The sequence below is a fragment of the Ambystoma mexicanum genome, chromosome 5q (assembly GCF_040938575.1).
Source record: "Ambystoma mexicanum isolate Mex_15411 chromosome 5q, UKY_AmexF1_1, whole genome shotgun sequence".
In the NCBI taxonomy this organism is placed as follows: domain Eukaryota; kingdom Metazoa; phylum Chordata; class Amphibia; order Caudata; family Ambystomatidae; genus Ambystoma; species Ambystoma mexicanum.
Genome location: NC_090933.1, coordinates 94274019 through 94289329, shown reverse-complemented (window position 1 = coordinate 94289329; position 15311 = coordinate 94274019). Strand labels below are relative to the sequence as shown.

General features: G+C 45.7%; 1 protein-coding gene across 1 annotated transcript in view; it reads left to right on the top strand.

The window, feature by feature from the left end:
• The window catches only part of TGFBR1 (transforming growth factor beta receptor 1), a 360240-nt gene that overhangs the window by 53798 nt on the left and 291131 nt on the right, over positions 1-15311 (top strand). The window contains exon 2 of the mRNA XM_069620584.1: positions 578-832. Coding sequence (XP_069476685.1) covers positions 578-832 — 255 coding nt within the window. The remainder of the gene's footprint in view (positions 1-577; positions 833-15311) is intronic.

Here is a 15311-nt window from a genome sequence, read left to right as displayed (position 1 = left end):
ATTTCTTTTAAATGCTTCAACTCATGTCTAATATACATTTGCCACTAAATGTCCAGAAGAACTCCATCCTATCTGTGATGTTTCTTAAGCGCTGCCATATTTTTTCACTGGTCCATTGAGTCTAAAAATGCCCTGCTTGCCTCCTAATTTCCTGATTGTTCTTCGTAAGCACCAACTCTGGGTATAATACCGTTAAAGACCATTATAAACTGCCTTGAACAGAATTGCACTTGTTCTAGATTACTGTTAATTAATGCACATTAACATATCCTCTTAGCAATCTTAGGTTTCTTTATGGTGCAATCATTTTTCCACTAACTGAACGCGGATGTGTTAAATCAAAGTATGGATGTGTCTCATCGTTAAACTTGATACACGTATTTTGCACATTGCCTTCAAAAGAATGGGGACCCCTGGATTTGAGAATGGTGTTATGTTTCGACTTTATAAACCTTTTCATCTAGTGGCCACCAACTACTTGTTTGAGACACACACACCACACACAGAGTTTAGGTTTGAGTCCTTTGAAATTCCTAAGTATTTGAATTTTCTTTGTTTTCTTCTTTTTTTTTTGCAGCATTGAAGTGTTACTGTGACCACTGTGTGAAACAAAACTTCACGTGTGCTACTGATGGCGTTTGTTTTGCTTCAGCAATGCGAACTGGCGAAAAAACTATACACAACCATATCTGTATTGCTGCCGCTGATTTGATTCCTACGGACAGGCCATTTCTCTGCGCCCCATCTGTGCGGGATGACGTGTTTACAAAACCTTTTTGCTGCAACGACAAAGACTATTGCAACAAAATCAATATTACAGTGAATGCTCCAGGTAGGAAGCTTAACAATTATTTTCTTTGGCTTTTGCGATGTTTTTTTTGCAAGAATAGGATGTGGCTCAATGTATTTCCTCAATTGGTGGACATTATCTGTTTCAATTGCTTTTCAAAAAAAAAAACAGTTAACAATGAATGGACACAACCTGGTTAGTTTGGAAAAACCAAAGTGCTGAAAAGGCTACTTTATATCACACATTACATACCTTACCCACTCTTCATACTTGCCCTAGACCCCCTGTCCCTTGCCATCAATAACCATTTGAAATTCTGATGGTCCTTAAAGATGTTATGTTAAATGTTGTAAATATTTTAAGTGTAAATAGATGATATTTCTCTTTGGAAAATGTTCATTCATAATTACAAATTGTCGTAACATTTAGAGAATAAGAATGATAAATCTTCAAATTTCAGTATAGTTAGTATTTGTGCATGCACGTTTTGCAAAATAAAAACCTGTACCTATTTCAATGTAATTGGTTTCTTTTACTTTATGCACTTTACCTTTCTTTTACTTCATGTCCCAAGTAGGGTTATGTGACGATTTGCATGGGATCGTCCCTTCTCCCTAGGGGGCAGCCCTTTCCCATGTGGCTAGGGAGGTACGGCCGCAGCCGAATAGTCCCTCTAGGGGTGGTATAATGCGGGAGGCCCTCATGGGGAAGGACTCCTACCACTCCATCCTCTTTGGGGATAAGGATATCACCTAGGGTATGGCCCGTTGGCCAACATCACACCCCAACCTTCCCTAACACCCACCCCCTGCATGCCAAACAATTTCCTTGAGAATAGAACCATGTATTTCTGTAGTGTAGGAGAAACAACCACATCAGAAAGTACCGGGACGAAGAAGAGCACAGGAGACATGAAGATTACTTACTGTGCAAGTACTGGTACTTGTTGGTAAAATAACATGGCTGGAATGGTGCGTGCGACGTGTGACGTGCATCAATAGCTTACATGCTATTTTGCAAAAGGTTACCACGGTTCAGTTAAAATGACGGCCTATTTCAGACATGCCATTGCATATATTTTAACCATATATACAGTGGCGTGTCTGAAATAGACCGTCATTTTAACCAAACCATGGAAACCTTTTGCAAAATATATTAGGCCTCATCACGAGTTTGGCGGTAACCCTTAAAAGTGGCGGTAGCGCTATTACCGCCGCATTTAAGGGTCCGCCAGATCATGACCGTGGCGGATTTCTGGGGGAAATCTGCGGCAAATTTGCCGATTTTGAGCCCAATTGGGAATGAGGAATTCCCGAATGGGGAATGGGCAATAACCGTTCCGCCAAACCTGTGATCCGGTGCTAATAGCGCCAGGGGTTTGGCGGTAGGGCTATTAACGCCGGCGCTTTTCGTGATGAGGCCCATTGTGTTTTGAATTTTGTGGTATTTGAGAAACATGGTTCCCCTTAAGTCTTACACGCATACAATCGGTTTCAATAACATCTAGTACCGCATGTACGCTGCACCGCACATGCACCATTCCAGACATGTTCTCGTATCAACAAGTACGCTCAACTGAATATTCTATTCTATTTTTCATTTATAACACGCTTAATACCAGCGACTGGTTTCTATGTGCGGGATCTGGATTCGAACCTATGTTGCACTCTGTTGCACATTCAAAATGCGGCTGGCACGTGATGACGTCACCAGGACGGAGACATTGTCACGCACCCAATTGCCAGCGCCATTTTTACATTTAAACCGCCTCTCTGGACACAGGGATCTGTAACACATCGTCCCTGATGTCCTTAGAGGAGGACAACCCAAACAAGCAAGGTAAACGCCTCCATAAGATAAATTATGCCGATGGGTAACCTTATTGGGCCCATATTCTAATACATTACCTAGTAAGTTGTTAGAAACTCACAGGTACAATTGTACTTACCTCTCTTTTTGCAGTGTCCACACACAGGACATCAGGAAGAGAGAACATTGAGTGGGAGAAACCTTGAAAACTCAAGGTATGTAACCAACCCCTGCTTTATTCAAAACCTAGCACCTTTGAAAATACTTGCCTACCATTTAGTGACACCATATCTTGTACCCCAGTATATTCAAGATCACCCCAGGTCAGCATCCCTGAGCTCAAGGTAGCCCACCAGAACACACCCTGAGAGGAGGTCATGAAGCATATATAGGAGTGACTCATTGATTTATTTTTTAGTTATTTTATTTATTTGCATTTTTAAAGCGCTCACACAGCCCACGGGCATCGAGGCGCTGTTACAGGAATTGTTAGTTGCGTAATAGTTTTTTGTCTTAGTTGCGTATTTATAATGCGCTTAAATACCCAGAGGTGTCTAAGCACGGACCCGGGGATCGAATCTGTGTTGCTTTGTGTCACCTTGCTTCCAAGGCGAACACGTTGCCGCTGAGCTATCCTCCCGGGACAGGTAATATATACACCAGCACACTTTAGAATGATATGTAGTAAATATCTGTTTATATGCAATACCTACAGAATGTATTTGGTTATTCCCATAGAATTGGGTCCCTGAAGATGGTCAACGAGACCGTAATGCCTTGGACGCCACAAAGATGCTTATGTATCCAGAATAAATGCTTCATTTTATAAAAACGAATCGAAGACCTAGAACAGTTATTTTTATGATATACTTCAAAAACCACAAAAAATTGAATATTACCTCAATGTATTTGTAAAATGTACCACTAATGTGAATTACTCACGTTGGGTCCTTCCAGACTGGGCTTTTCGAAACTCAGTCAATATCCATTGTAGCTTCTAATACCCCATGGTGCAAGTGGGGCCTTTCTGGCAACAGGACCAAAATACTTATAGAAAGTATCCAATGCCAAAAGTCGCAGACCTTCGAATCCCAGTTATATACACTAACCACAGCAGTGCCCACTCAATACAGAAATCTCTCAATCATTAACAATGCTGCCCAGTAAAATAAATGCCATGCCAGAGGCATAAAGCATAACCAGAATGGCTGCAGCAAAGGGGGTGGGACACACATTTAGGAAGAACATTTTTAGTGCAGGGGAGGGAGTACTGATGATATTCAGAAACAAGCAGTATCAGTTGTTTAGCTTCTGCAGGGTAGGAATATCAAATCGGCTCTGCACTACAACAAAGCAAGAAAGGCCCTCTGATATCAAGAGAAATTGACCACTAGAGCAGATAAGTCTACTTTTCAATAGATTAGCATAAGGTGCCCTAGCCAGACTATCTCATTGGCTGTCAACAACTACAGGGCCCAAATGAAGTTCTCTCCACTTGCAAGCACATTGTTATTTGGGTGTTGGGTGGCCAGGCCACAATCTTTGACCCACCAGCACTCCCCATCTGACCCTTCGATGTACTCATACCCATTCTGTAAACTACTTGTGGGCTCTTTTTATTTGTTTATTTATCGTGCATTTGTAAGGCGCTTATACAGCAAGTAAATTGTGTTTCAAAGGGGAAACGCTGCTCATTCCACTTGCTTATGTCAGCCAAACCTAACAGAACTATTCACACATAGCCTGTTGTTGCCAACAGGTAATTCTGGAGCATTCTCATAAGGGATAGTCCCTGCTTTTTCCTTAATAAACAAACATTTTCATGTTTAATGATTCCAGCATTTATTTTTCAATTAATACAAATCAAAGTAAATTAAATGTAACTCAAAATCTAACCTAAAACACTGACCTCTTTCCATTTTATAACCCAAAGATGCCTCATGGACTGAATCAGCCTAACCAAAACCTGGTTTTGCAGCATAAATCTGTTATAAAATCACATGCAGTGCATCCTTTTTCCACTTAGCAGTTGGGTTTTAAAAATGTCTCATGTTTTTCTTAAACAGAAATTGTGTGTTTTTAGTGGTTGTGTTTTGAACATATGCCCTCGTGACAGACACAGGCCTGGAGGGCATCCTTCAAAAGGCTGGGTGTGTTACTTTCCTGGCACCCTGAGCTAGCATTGTGGAGCTGAGTGATCTGGATGCGATTGTGATGAAGAGGCAAGCCCAGGGTATGGTCACTCCTTATATGATTACACAATTGCATTATCAGATAGCTGGGATCCTAACAATAAACACTTCAAGCCAAGATCCTGCAGGCTCTGAAGCTGAACCTGCCTACTGTGACGAGTCCAGGGAATTTGTACCTTCTCCCCAAGGGGGTGCCACCCCTTGTGAGACTAGGGAGGTGAGCCTGCTTCGCAAAACCCTCCCTAGTGGTTTGGGCAAGCGGGATCTCACTGGGAGTGGCACAACTTGGGGGACAAGGACTCCTAATCTTTTAAGATTAAAGATCTCCCTTAAACATGATGACCCCTGTGTTCTCGGCATATATGAGAATCGAGGGAAATGTTGACTTAGTAGGGCCTTTGCCGATGATTAGTGTAGATGCTGATCCTCCCCTACCCCCCCTCCACTTGAAAGTTGAAATCCCAGGACCAGTGGGACTATGGCTCTCACCTCAAGACATTAGATATAAGGAATCGTACCCTTAGTTCGGTGGAAGAGAAGTGCTGAGATGAATTCAATCCGCTGGAAGAAAGATGTTCGGAGCAGATGCCACCGTGCCGTGCCGACACTGCCTGGAGGCAGTATATCGAAGTGCTCTCCCCTGTTATTACATGAATACAAATACGGCAGCAACATATTCAGGTATTGGTCTCTATTTTGAGACTGGGGTCAGCAGACTCGCACAATAATCATGGTTGGAGAGACCGGCACAAAGAGCAAGACGAAGGGATAAACGGAAAAAGTCAAATTCACATACAAATACATGGTGTGACGAATCCCAAGATTTCGTCACTCCCCCCAAAGGGGAGCTCCTGGGCGATGAGGCCGCTACCCGAGTCCCCTTAAGGGTGGTACTCAGTGGAGGATCTCATGGGAAGAGACCTCCTTTCTGTGGACAAGGGAGAACCTCTTGGGGAGAACACGGTATACCCACCCTCCACTCATACCCTATACACCCCTACAGTCCCTAGACCCCTCTTCCAACACGGCCTCCCATAGAGATAGTAGACCTATGTAATTCTGTAACATCTGTGAGGTTAACATAACCAAAAGTACTGGGATGACGAAGATCATTGAGAGCCCAGAGGGTTTGCCTGACACAAGTAATGGGACGAGGTGGCCCATAGGAGGAATAAGGACCGCCATGACAGCCACTACTGCAGGTGTGGACGTTGTGCCAGAGTGGAGCCAGCATAAACAAAGGGAAAGCAAAGCAGGACTTGGTGTCTTCAGCCTGCGACAAACCCTGGAATTTTGAATCTCGTCCAGAGAAGAACCAGGTGGAGTGGCGGACTCAGGCAAGCAGCCACGGAAGACCTGAGGAGGCCAAGCAGGGTGCCACCTCCCCACCATTCCTGAAGAACTGTGTGGTGGTGAGGCCGTGAGAAGCAGAACACAGACCAAGCAGTCTACGACCCAAGGGAGAAGGAACGCCAGTGCTGCCGCAAGTATGCCTGATCCCAGGAAGAACCAGAGAGCTACCGGATCCCAACGGCAGGTACGGGGAAGTTCGGGAGGTCCGGTAGAGACACTGTTCAGGCGGCAAAGTGGTCCTGTATCAGAGGAACACTTCTTCGTCCCAGTGGCCTAACGAAACCACCTGCCACCCGAGTGATGGACACAGGTGTCGGGGACCCACATCAAGGAGCGAGACATCTTTCTCATATCAGCACTTGGTGAGAAAGTAAGCCAAGTGAACTTAACTGAGGAGCGAGGGAAACGATGGTCTGGGACCCAAACCAGGAAGCGAGGCAGCTTCCTCATGGTCATACTTGGCAGGAGAGTAAACCAAGTGCACCCAATCAAACAGGGAGAAGTCGGGGTCTGGGACTCAAAATCAGCAAGTAGCACGAATCCTCTTTGTCATTCCAGTACTTGGTAAAGAGAGCTACCAAGTGAGTCCAATCAAAGAAGAGAAGAAGCTAGGTTAAGGGTACCCTTCTAACATTTAAGAACTGTGTATTTGAAGCTACATGAATTGTGGACCAGGGGAAGGGAGTCATTCCCCCTGGTTTTGTGGAACTGTCGATATGCTAGTGAAGGGAGGCATTCTCCTAGTAACCAAAGTTGTACGAACTCTAAAGCCAAGATACCAGGCAAAGGCAGTCATTCTCCTGATAATTGTGAAGGCATCATGAAGTAAGACACAGACAACAGACTTAAAAAAAAAAACTTTATTAAATCAAATTTCAGGTGGTAGAAGGCCTCACTTGCCCTATGCTAAGGTGGGATTTGACTAAGGAAAGTCTGAGTCAAAGATTTCAACTTAAAAAGTCTGTTTGTCTCCAAAACCTATACTTGCCCGCACAACTAAAACTAAACAATGTGTAGGGATGTCAATAATGAAAGTAATATTGTTTAACTCAAAGTTCTGAGCTTCTTCCAGCTTCCAGCTCCCAGCTCTCTTTCAGCTCCCCTTGCCCAAGTGTAAGAAAGTTCCACAAAAAAGTTTCAAGATTACCATTCTCCTGTTAAAGGCAAAACAGTTCCAGACAATCCTCGGGGTTCCCTTCCCCAAGTTCCAAGCAACACAGTTCAAAATCAAAAGATCTTGAGGCTCAGCTCTCAAGACAACACATGTGTTTTCTGAAGTCTCAGGGTTCCCTTCCCCCAAGACTTTATCTTCACCACTAAGACTTGCTTCAGTCTGTTCAAAAGATTTCACATAACTGAAGGTCTGCTTAACCCTTTTTCTGATTTGCCTCACCAGTTCATGTACAGTGCTTTCATTGGTTTGTTTCACAATGTCTTTGACTTTCAGCATTCAGGGTTCACTGGTCTAAGCGCAGTTGTCGGACCCCACAGACCACCCATCGCAGGTCGCGCAACCAGGATTCCTGGGCTCTTCATACCACATGGGTACTTTGGCACTTGCTCCTGTGCACCAAATCACCATCACTTAGTTCCTCTTTTTAGGCCTCTTGGCTTTATGTGTTGTATTACACTCCTGGCTTCCCTTGGTCAGCCTCCTGGAACTGCCATCAGGTGTCACCCACCTCTTGCCAGTCTTTGGCCTTGCTGCATTGCATTAATTCATAAACGTTCACTTTTGGGTATTTTGTTCCTGTCCCACACACTTGCACCCTTTTCTGTCACTCACTTTCACATGGGCACTTGGGCGGTTCTTTGTTATTTGCTTTGCCCATAGGTTTTATTCATTTTAATATTCAATGTGTTTAGTTTCTAGGTTTCAATCAATTTGTTGTTAAATACATTCAGTATTCAATATATGCTCATGTTACTTAGTGTAATGTTTCCATTCAGTTCAGCATTCAATATGCATCTGTGTTACTTCATTTCACTGACTATTACTTAATTCCGGTCTAATGGGAGTGCCCGGTGTTCGAGCGCCCTCCCAGACACTCACCGGCTTCAAACAGTGTTTTTTTAAAATGTATTTAATTATTTCTTTATTAATTCAACATATAACAACATTCCCGACATTTGCAGTCGCATGTGTTTCACAATATGTATTAACTGTTCAACTTCTATAATGTCTCCCCCCCTCCCTCCCCAAAAAGAAAAAAAAAACTTGAGCATTACTCCTTGTACCTCCGGTAACAATTGCTCAGGGCAAGTCCTCCTCGAGGTTCTCAAGCAAGTCCTCGTCACTGGGGGCACTACTGGTGAACCCATGTAGCAAGGCTATCATTTGTCTCCATTCCATCAGTGGTCCTACTTCCTCTCCCTCTCCTTTGCTGGCCGCCTCATACCATTCCATTGTCTCTGCATCTGCCCACTTGAGGAGGTCCTCCCACCACCACCTCTCCACTCTAGGTCTGTGAGCAGCTTTCCAGCTCATGGTGATTCTCCTCTTGCCCAGGATGTATGCTAAGTCTTTGAGTTTGCATACATGTTTCAATTTACGTGGCCTGGTGAATCCCCCCTAGCATGCATGCCCAGATGGATTCTAAATCTACCATAATCCCCTTGTCGGATAGCTTGAGTTTCACCTCCCCCCAAAATGTCCCGACCTCCGGGCATGCCCAGAACATGTGGATCATCCCGGCTCTCTCTTCACCACAATTGGGGCATTTTTGTGCCTCTGCGTTTCCAAATTTCGCTATCATACGGGGGATCATATATGCTGTATGAGTGACATAAAGTTGGATTTGTTTTAACCTGGCATTTCTAGACACCTTCTTGTGATATTTTAGGGCCCTCTCCCATTGACTGTCTCCTCCTCCCAGTCCCGCCTTAGATCAGTGAGCTCTTACCCCACTTTCAGCATTGCTAATTCGTAAATCCTGGATATTTTGTGCCCCCCCTCAGAGATGTCATACATTGTTTCGATAGCCGAGATCGGGAGCTCCGCCAACTCTGGCTCAGACCATGTTTCTTTCACTTTTTTGACAATTCTGTTATATGTGATGTACTGTCCAGGCTGTACCCCGGTCTCCTCCACTATTGTTTGGAAATCTACAACCTCTCCGTCCTGCCAAATGTCCCACAGGATGGCTAGGCCCACAGGTTCCCAGTATTTTCGGATCATTCTTCTGAGTTGGACATCTGCTTCGCATAGCGCCAACAGTGGTGCCTGCGGGGACCACAGGGCCACGCCCCCCATGGACCGGCACGCTTTGTGCCATACCTCCCACCTCAATCTGAGCAATCCTGGTCTCCCTTTCATCTCTGGTTTGGGAAGCCATATTAGTTCTCGCAAAAAGTAAGGGGCACTTTCCTCCTTCAGCAGCCTGGATTCTGCCGTCTCGTTTTCCGCCAGCCACCTGGCCATATATTGTAGTTGCGCCGCTAAGTGGTATATCTCAAAGTTTGGTAACTTAATCCCCCCTTTATCATATGCGTTCTGAAGCTTCCACAGGGCCACTCTGTTTCTTGTGTTATGCCACAGGAAGCCCCTGCACAGGCTATGCAGTTTAGTAAAGAAGCGCTTAGGCACCATGTATGGGATGTTAGAAAAGTAGTGCAGCAGCCTTGGCAGAACCATCATCTTCAGCAGGGCCGCTCTTCCCACCATAGCCAAGGGTAGCTTGGCCCAAAATTCCATGCTATTTTTCACGGCTTCCACTGCTTTCTCTGTATTATGTATGTGCTTGGCCGCTACCGTATGATAGATGTTAATCCCCAGGTATCTAAACGTATCGGTCTGCCATGCTATTTGCAGGGTGGGCAGGTTAGTTTGTGAAGTGTCTCTGAATCTGCCCAGGGGAAACATAGTTGATTTATCGGGGTTGACCTTAATCCCGGAGAAGGCCGCATAGTGTTCCATCACTTCTAAGATGTATTGCAGGTTCTCCTCGGGGTAGCGCAGGTATACAAGCATATCGTCTGCGTATAGCGATATCCAGTGCGGTCCCCCTTTGGTACGCACCCCTATCTCGCTGTATTGTTGTCTGAGGTAGATGGCCAGGGCCTCAAGAGCTAATATATACAACATTGGCAACCATGGGCAGCCCTGTCTCGTGCCCCTGCCCAGCTACCAGCTTTCCAATATGATCTTACCCGTTCTTACTCTGGCTATGGGGGAGCTATAAAACATTCCCACCAACCGCAAATACCCAGGTCCCATCCCGAATCCCTTTAAGGCCGCCATCAGCCAAGGCCATCGGACCGAGTCAAATGCCTTAACTGCATCCAGTGAGACTGCAGCCATTTCGTCTGGGTCGCCCTCTGTCTGCTCTATGATATGATGGAGCCTTCTGTGGTTATCAGATATGCTCCTACCCGGAACATAACCTGTTTGGTCGGGGTGTATTAGTTTATTTATCATTGGTTTAAGTCTATCAGCGAGTACTGTGGTTAGGATCTTACTGTCTTGGTTCAGCATGGACAGTGGTCTGTACGACACGCAGTCCACACTGGGCTTGCCTGGCTTGAAGAGGGGGATGATTATTGCTTCTCTCAGGGACTCGGGCAGTCTTCCAATCTCATATGCCTCATTCAACATGGCCAACAGTGGGGGTAGGATCTCTTGTCTGTATGTTTTATAAAACTCACTGGGGAGCCCATCCATGCCAGGGGCTTTGCACGTGGGTAGATGTGTCGCCACTGCCTCTAGTTCCTCCAGCGGGGTTTCTAAGTTCTCTCTATCTTCGGAGCTTAGTTGGGGCAATCCTTTGTCTTCTAAGACCTCAAGAGTTTCTCTTTCCAAGTCCTGCCCCACACCTACGTAGAGGTGTTTGTAAAATTCGAGGAATCTCTCGTTCACCGTTTCTTGGGTATTACAGATCAGTCCCGCCTCTCCCATTACCTCCCTAATCACTGGCCTTTGTTCCTCGTTTTTATACAGCCACGCTAGCAGCCTCCCTGGTTTGTCCCCACCCGCATGTTTTCGTTCAATATATTTCTTATAATTTAAGTTACTGAGCCTGTCCCATAGCTCCCCCCTCAAACAATTGCAGCTGGCTCGCCCACTTCAGAGTGTTCCTGTGAGGTCTCCTCCTTCCCTATTATTGTTTCCAGTCTCTTTTCGATATCCTGCAACTTCGCTCTATGTCTCTTTGGAGCCCTTTGGATTTGGCAATGGCCGCCCCTCTGATTACCACCTTGAAGGCCTCCCACAAGGTCCCATCCAATTCCACACTTCCCGTGTTAAGTTCAAAATAATTATCTCCTCCCGGAGGTTCTCACGAAATGAAGCGTCTCTCAGAGCCTCGGCTCTGAGTCTCCATGTGGGAACTCTGGCTCAAGGGACCAGTGTCTCCACTCCAGGACCAAGGGGGAGTGATCAGACAAAATCTTGGCTTTGTATTCTGAGCCCACCACCTCCCTAGATACTCTGGGGTTGGTGAACATGTAGTCCAACCTTGTGTATAGAGTGTGTGGGGCCACGTAGTGGGAGTAGTGTCTCGCTGTCTTCGAGTCCAAAATCCCTCTGGAGGGCTCGTAATGCTCTCGCTGCGGGTGTGGGTCTATCAAATTTCGTGTCCGATCTATCTAGTGTGGGGTCTAGTGTGCAGTTAAAATTCTCCCCCCCACCCCCGCAAAATGACCAGCTCGTCTACGAGGGGGCTAATCTTCCTATACAGCGATTTGTAGTATGACACAGTATCCTGATTCGGAGCGTATGTATTTATGATACTTATTTCCTTGTTTTCCAAAAGTCCCCGAAGTGCCACCATCCTCCCATCCGGCTCCTCTACTGTCTGTAATATCTGGAGAGGCACATGAGGTGCCACCCATATAATCACCCCACTGGCGTATGATGAGAAAGTGGCACCCAAAGTAGTGCCCTTCCATTTTTTTTCTTGATTATCTCCTGTTTCTCCTTCATGAGGTGGGTTTCTTGCAACAGGGCTACATCTATTTTTTGCCTCCTCAAGTACATCATCACTTTGTTTCTCTTCAGGTAAGTATTGAGCCCCCTGACGTTCCAGGTTACCACTGTGTCACCCATCCCCCTTTCGGTCCCTACTCTTTTCTCTCTCTCCGGGGTTCCCGGCTCGGGGATGCTCATCTTGAATTACACGCGGAGGCGTGCGGGTACATGCTCGCTCTCTAACTACTACCCCCACACACGCCCCAACTCCCTTCCCAACCTCAGAGGTGTGTGGGTGCATGCTCGTTCCCTTCCTACATCTCTACAAACTCCACCAACTCCCTCCCCTCCCCCTCCCGTTCCAACCCCAACTGTTGCCCTGCTCCATCCCTGGATCTCAGGCAATCCCGCATTTGGCCCCGTCTGGCTAGTCCGGTACCGGGGACCCAGCAGGTGGTTACCGCTCTACTGGTAACTCAACTAACCTATCTAAAGGAGTGTGAGATTGGGTACTCTGTATCTCCCTGCTATGTGCTACAGCTTGTTTGCTTCCCCTTTGAGTGACACGACTATATTCAAGTCCCATTGTCTCATTTTATACAGCACCTCATTCTCCAGTATCTCTGCATCATTTCTCTGCGCCGCTTTCCTTCTGGCCACCCTTTCCTTCCGGGCAATTTTGTGCGTCCAGCCAATCCGATGCCTCCTCTGGGGTGTCAAAAAATAGAGTCCTGTTCTTGTGGAACACCTTCAACCTTGCAGGATACATCAGCATGTATCTTTGGCCCGCTTCCCGCAGCCTTCTCTTTATTGCCCCGAAGTTGAGTCGCCGTCGTTGCACCTGGAGTGTGTAGTCTGGATAGGCTGTGACTGAGACGGATGCCCTGCGGATTGTGCCCCCCTTGATGAAAAAATTCCAGGATCCTTTCTCTATCACGCTAGTTTAGTATTTTAGCTTTACTTTATTTTACTTTATAGCATTTGTATGGCACACCATAAACCCATAGGTGTGAGGGCGCAGACAAAAACATAGAAGAAAGGGGAGATAGAGAGGCTGAACGATCTAATGGAAAGAGTAACTGAAAACCAGGGGCAACTATTTGAAGGGGAAGGTTTTAACGCCCTTCTTGAATGTATTCAGGGATGATGAATTTCTCAGTTGGTCTGGCAGAGTGTTCCAAAGCGCCGGTGCAGCTGAGGCAAAAGCACCACATTGTGCCTTTTTGCCTTTGACTCTGGGCTGCTGGAGCAGGTTCCGGTTGTTGGACCGAAGGTTTCTGGCAGAAGATTTTATTCCAATGTACCTTTGCAGGTAGGAGGGCATCTTGCCCTGAAGGCATTTAAAAGTAATGACCATAAGTCTGAAGGAGATTCTTGATTCCACGGGCAGCCAGTGTAGTGCTCGACGTGCCTCTGAGACATGTGCCCTATATGCAAGACCAGATACCACTCTAACAGCTCCGTTCTGAACCACCTGAAGGCGCTTGATGATTTTTTTACTGGAGCCTGCTAATAGGCTAGAACAGTAGTCTAGTTTGGAGCCGATAATGGCTCGGGCGATGGTCTCAGCATTGGATTGGGAGATGTATGGACGCAGATGGGATAACAATTTAATATAATAGTTGGCGGAAGAAACGGTACTGGCCACATAAGAATTCATCTTGAGTGATTGATCCAAAACCACGCCTAGGATTTTAACCTTGGGGAAGAGTGGAAATTAGAGCATCTCCCAGATGGAAATGTTTGTAAGTTGAGTCTAATTTGGCTATGATGCTATCAGATCCTACAACCATGAGTTCTGTCTTGCTGCGATTGAGTGCAAGGTTATTCAGCATCATCCATTGTTCTATCATAGCAAAGATGCGATTAAGTTCTTTTTCATCCTCCGAATGCTGGCCTGTAAGAGGGATGACACATTGAGTGTCATCTGCATAGTTGGAAAAGAGGATGCCCTCATGGGCCAGATGGGCAAAGAAAGGAGCCATGAAGATGTTATAGATGCAAGGCGACAAACTGGCGCCTTGTGGCACTCCAAACAATGTTTGAATTGCAGGTGCTTTGGCATTGTTGGCACATACCCTGCTAGACCTGTTGGATAGGAATGAAAGTATCCAGTTGGAAGCGGCCTGCGAACAGTTAGCTACTGACATGAGCCTGTCTGCTAATATGGCATGATCGACGAGATCGAATGCTGCCGATTGATCTAGGGAGATCAAAAGAGCGATCTTTTGAGAGTCCATTCTTTGTAGTAACTGTGACTTAAGGTCAAGAAGCGAGGTCTCCGTACCAAACCCTTGTCTGAAAAGGATGAAGAATAGGGTGGGCATTTAGATGTTGCGCTATTTGAACATATGCTACTCGATCCAGTATCTTAAGCAAGAAAGGAGTGTTAGTTATGGGCCTATAATTTGTAGGGACGTTTTGATCCAAGCTGGGTTTTTTCAGTAAGGGAGTAACCCACGCTTGTTGCATATCGTCTGGGATCGAACAGTTCTGCAACAAGGCATTTACAAATTTACATATGGCTTGAACAAGAGAGGGGGGACAGGTTTTGATAATTGTCGAAGCACAGGGATCCCCTGTGCAGTTGGTTGCCTTAAGTTTATTAATAATGGAAGCCAACTCCTCCTCTGATATAGGTGTAAAATCAAAGATGGGGATATTGGGATCCCTGATGAAGGTATTACTAACTAGGTCGATATCTGGTGTGTCAGAGGCTGCTTTTTTGGTTGCTATAGATTCCCGGATACCGTCCAATTTATTAACCATGGCGGTCTGAATATCCAGACACCACTCGTCATTTTTAATAATGGCGGATAGTGTCGGTTCTGGGACGGACTCTTGTTCTTTCAATATTTTAAATAGTTCCTTAGAGTTCGATATAGCCTGGGAGATTCTGGAATCCAGGTAGGATTTCTTGGCATCAATAACCGCCCTTTTGTAATTTTTTGCAGCTTCCTTATAGTTGGAGAGTGCTGTGGAAGATTGATTTCCAGAAATAGAATAGCTTGAGAGAGAGGGCTTTAAGAGATTGGAGTTCGGGCGAAAACCAAGGATTAGTGAGTTTCCTTTCAATCGGTTTCTTTTTGTCTTTTATGGGAGCGAGAGAGTCTGCCACTAGTTTAAGATTAGAACAGATTTTCTTGGTAAGAATGTCAAGATTATCTGTCTCTCGGATATGTAAGGTCTGAGAAGAGAGGGATTCAATTTTATCCGAGGTTCCCTCCTTTTTCCAAGGGTCCCCTGCTAGTCTCTCCACCTC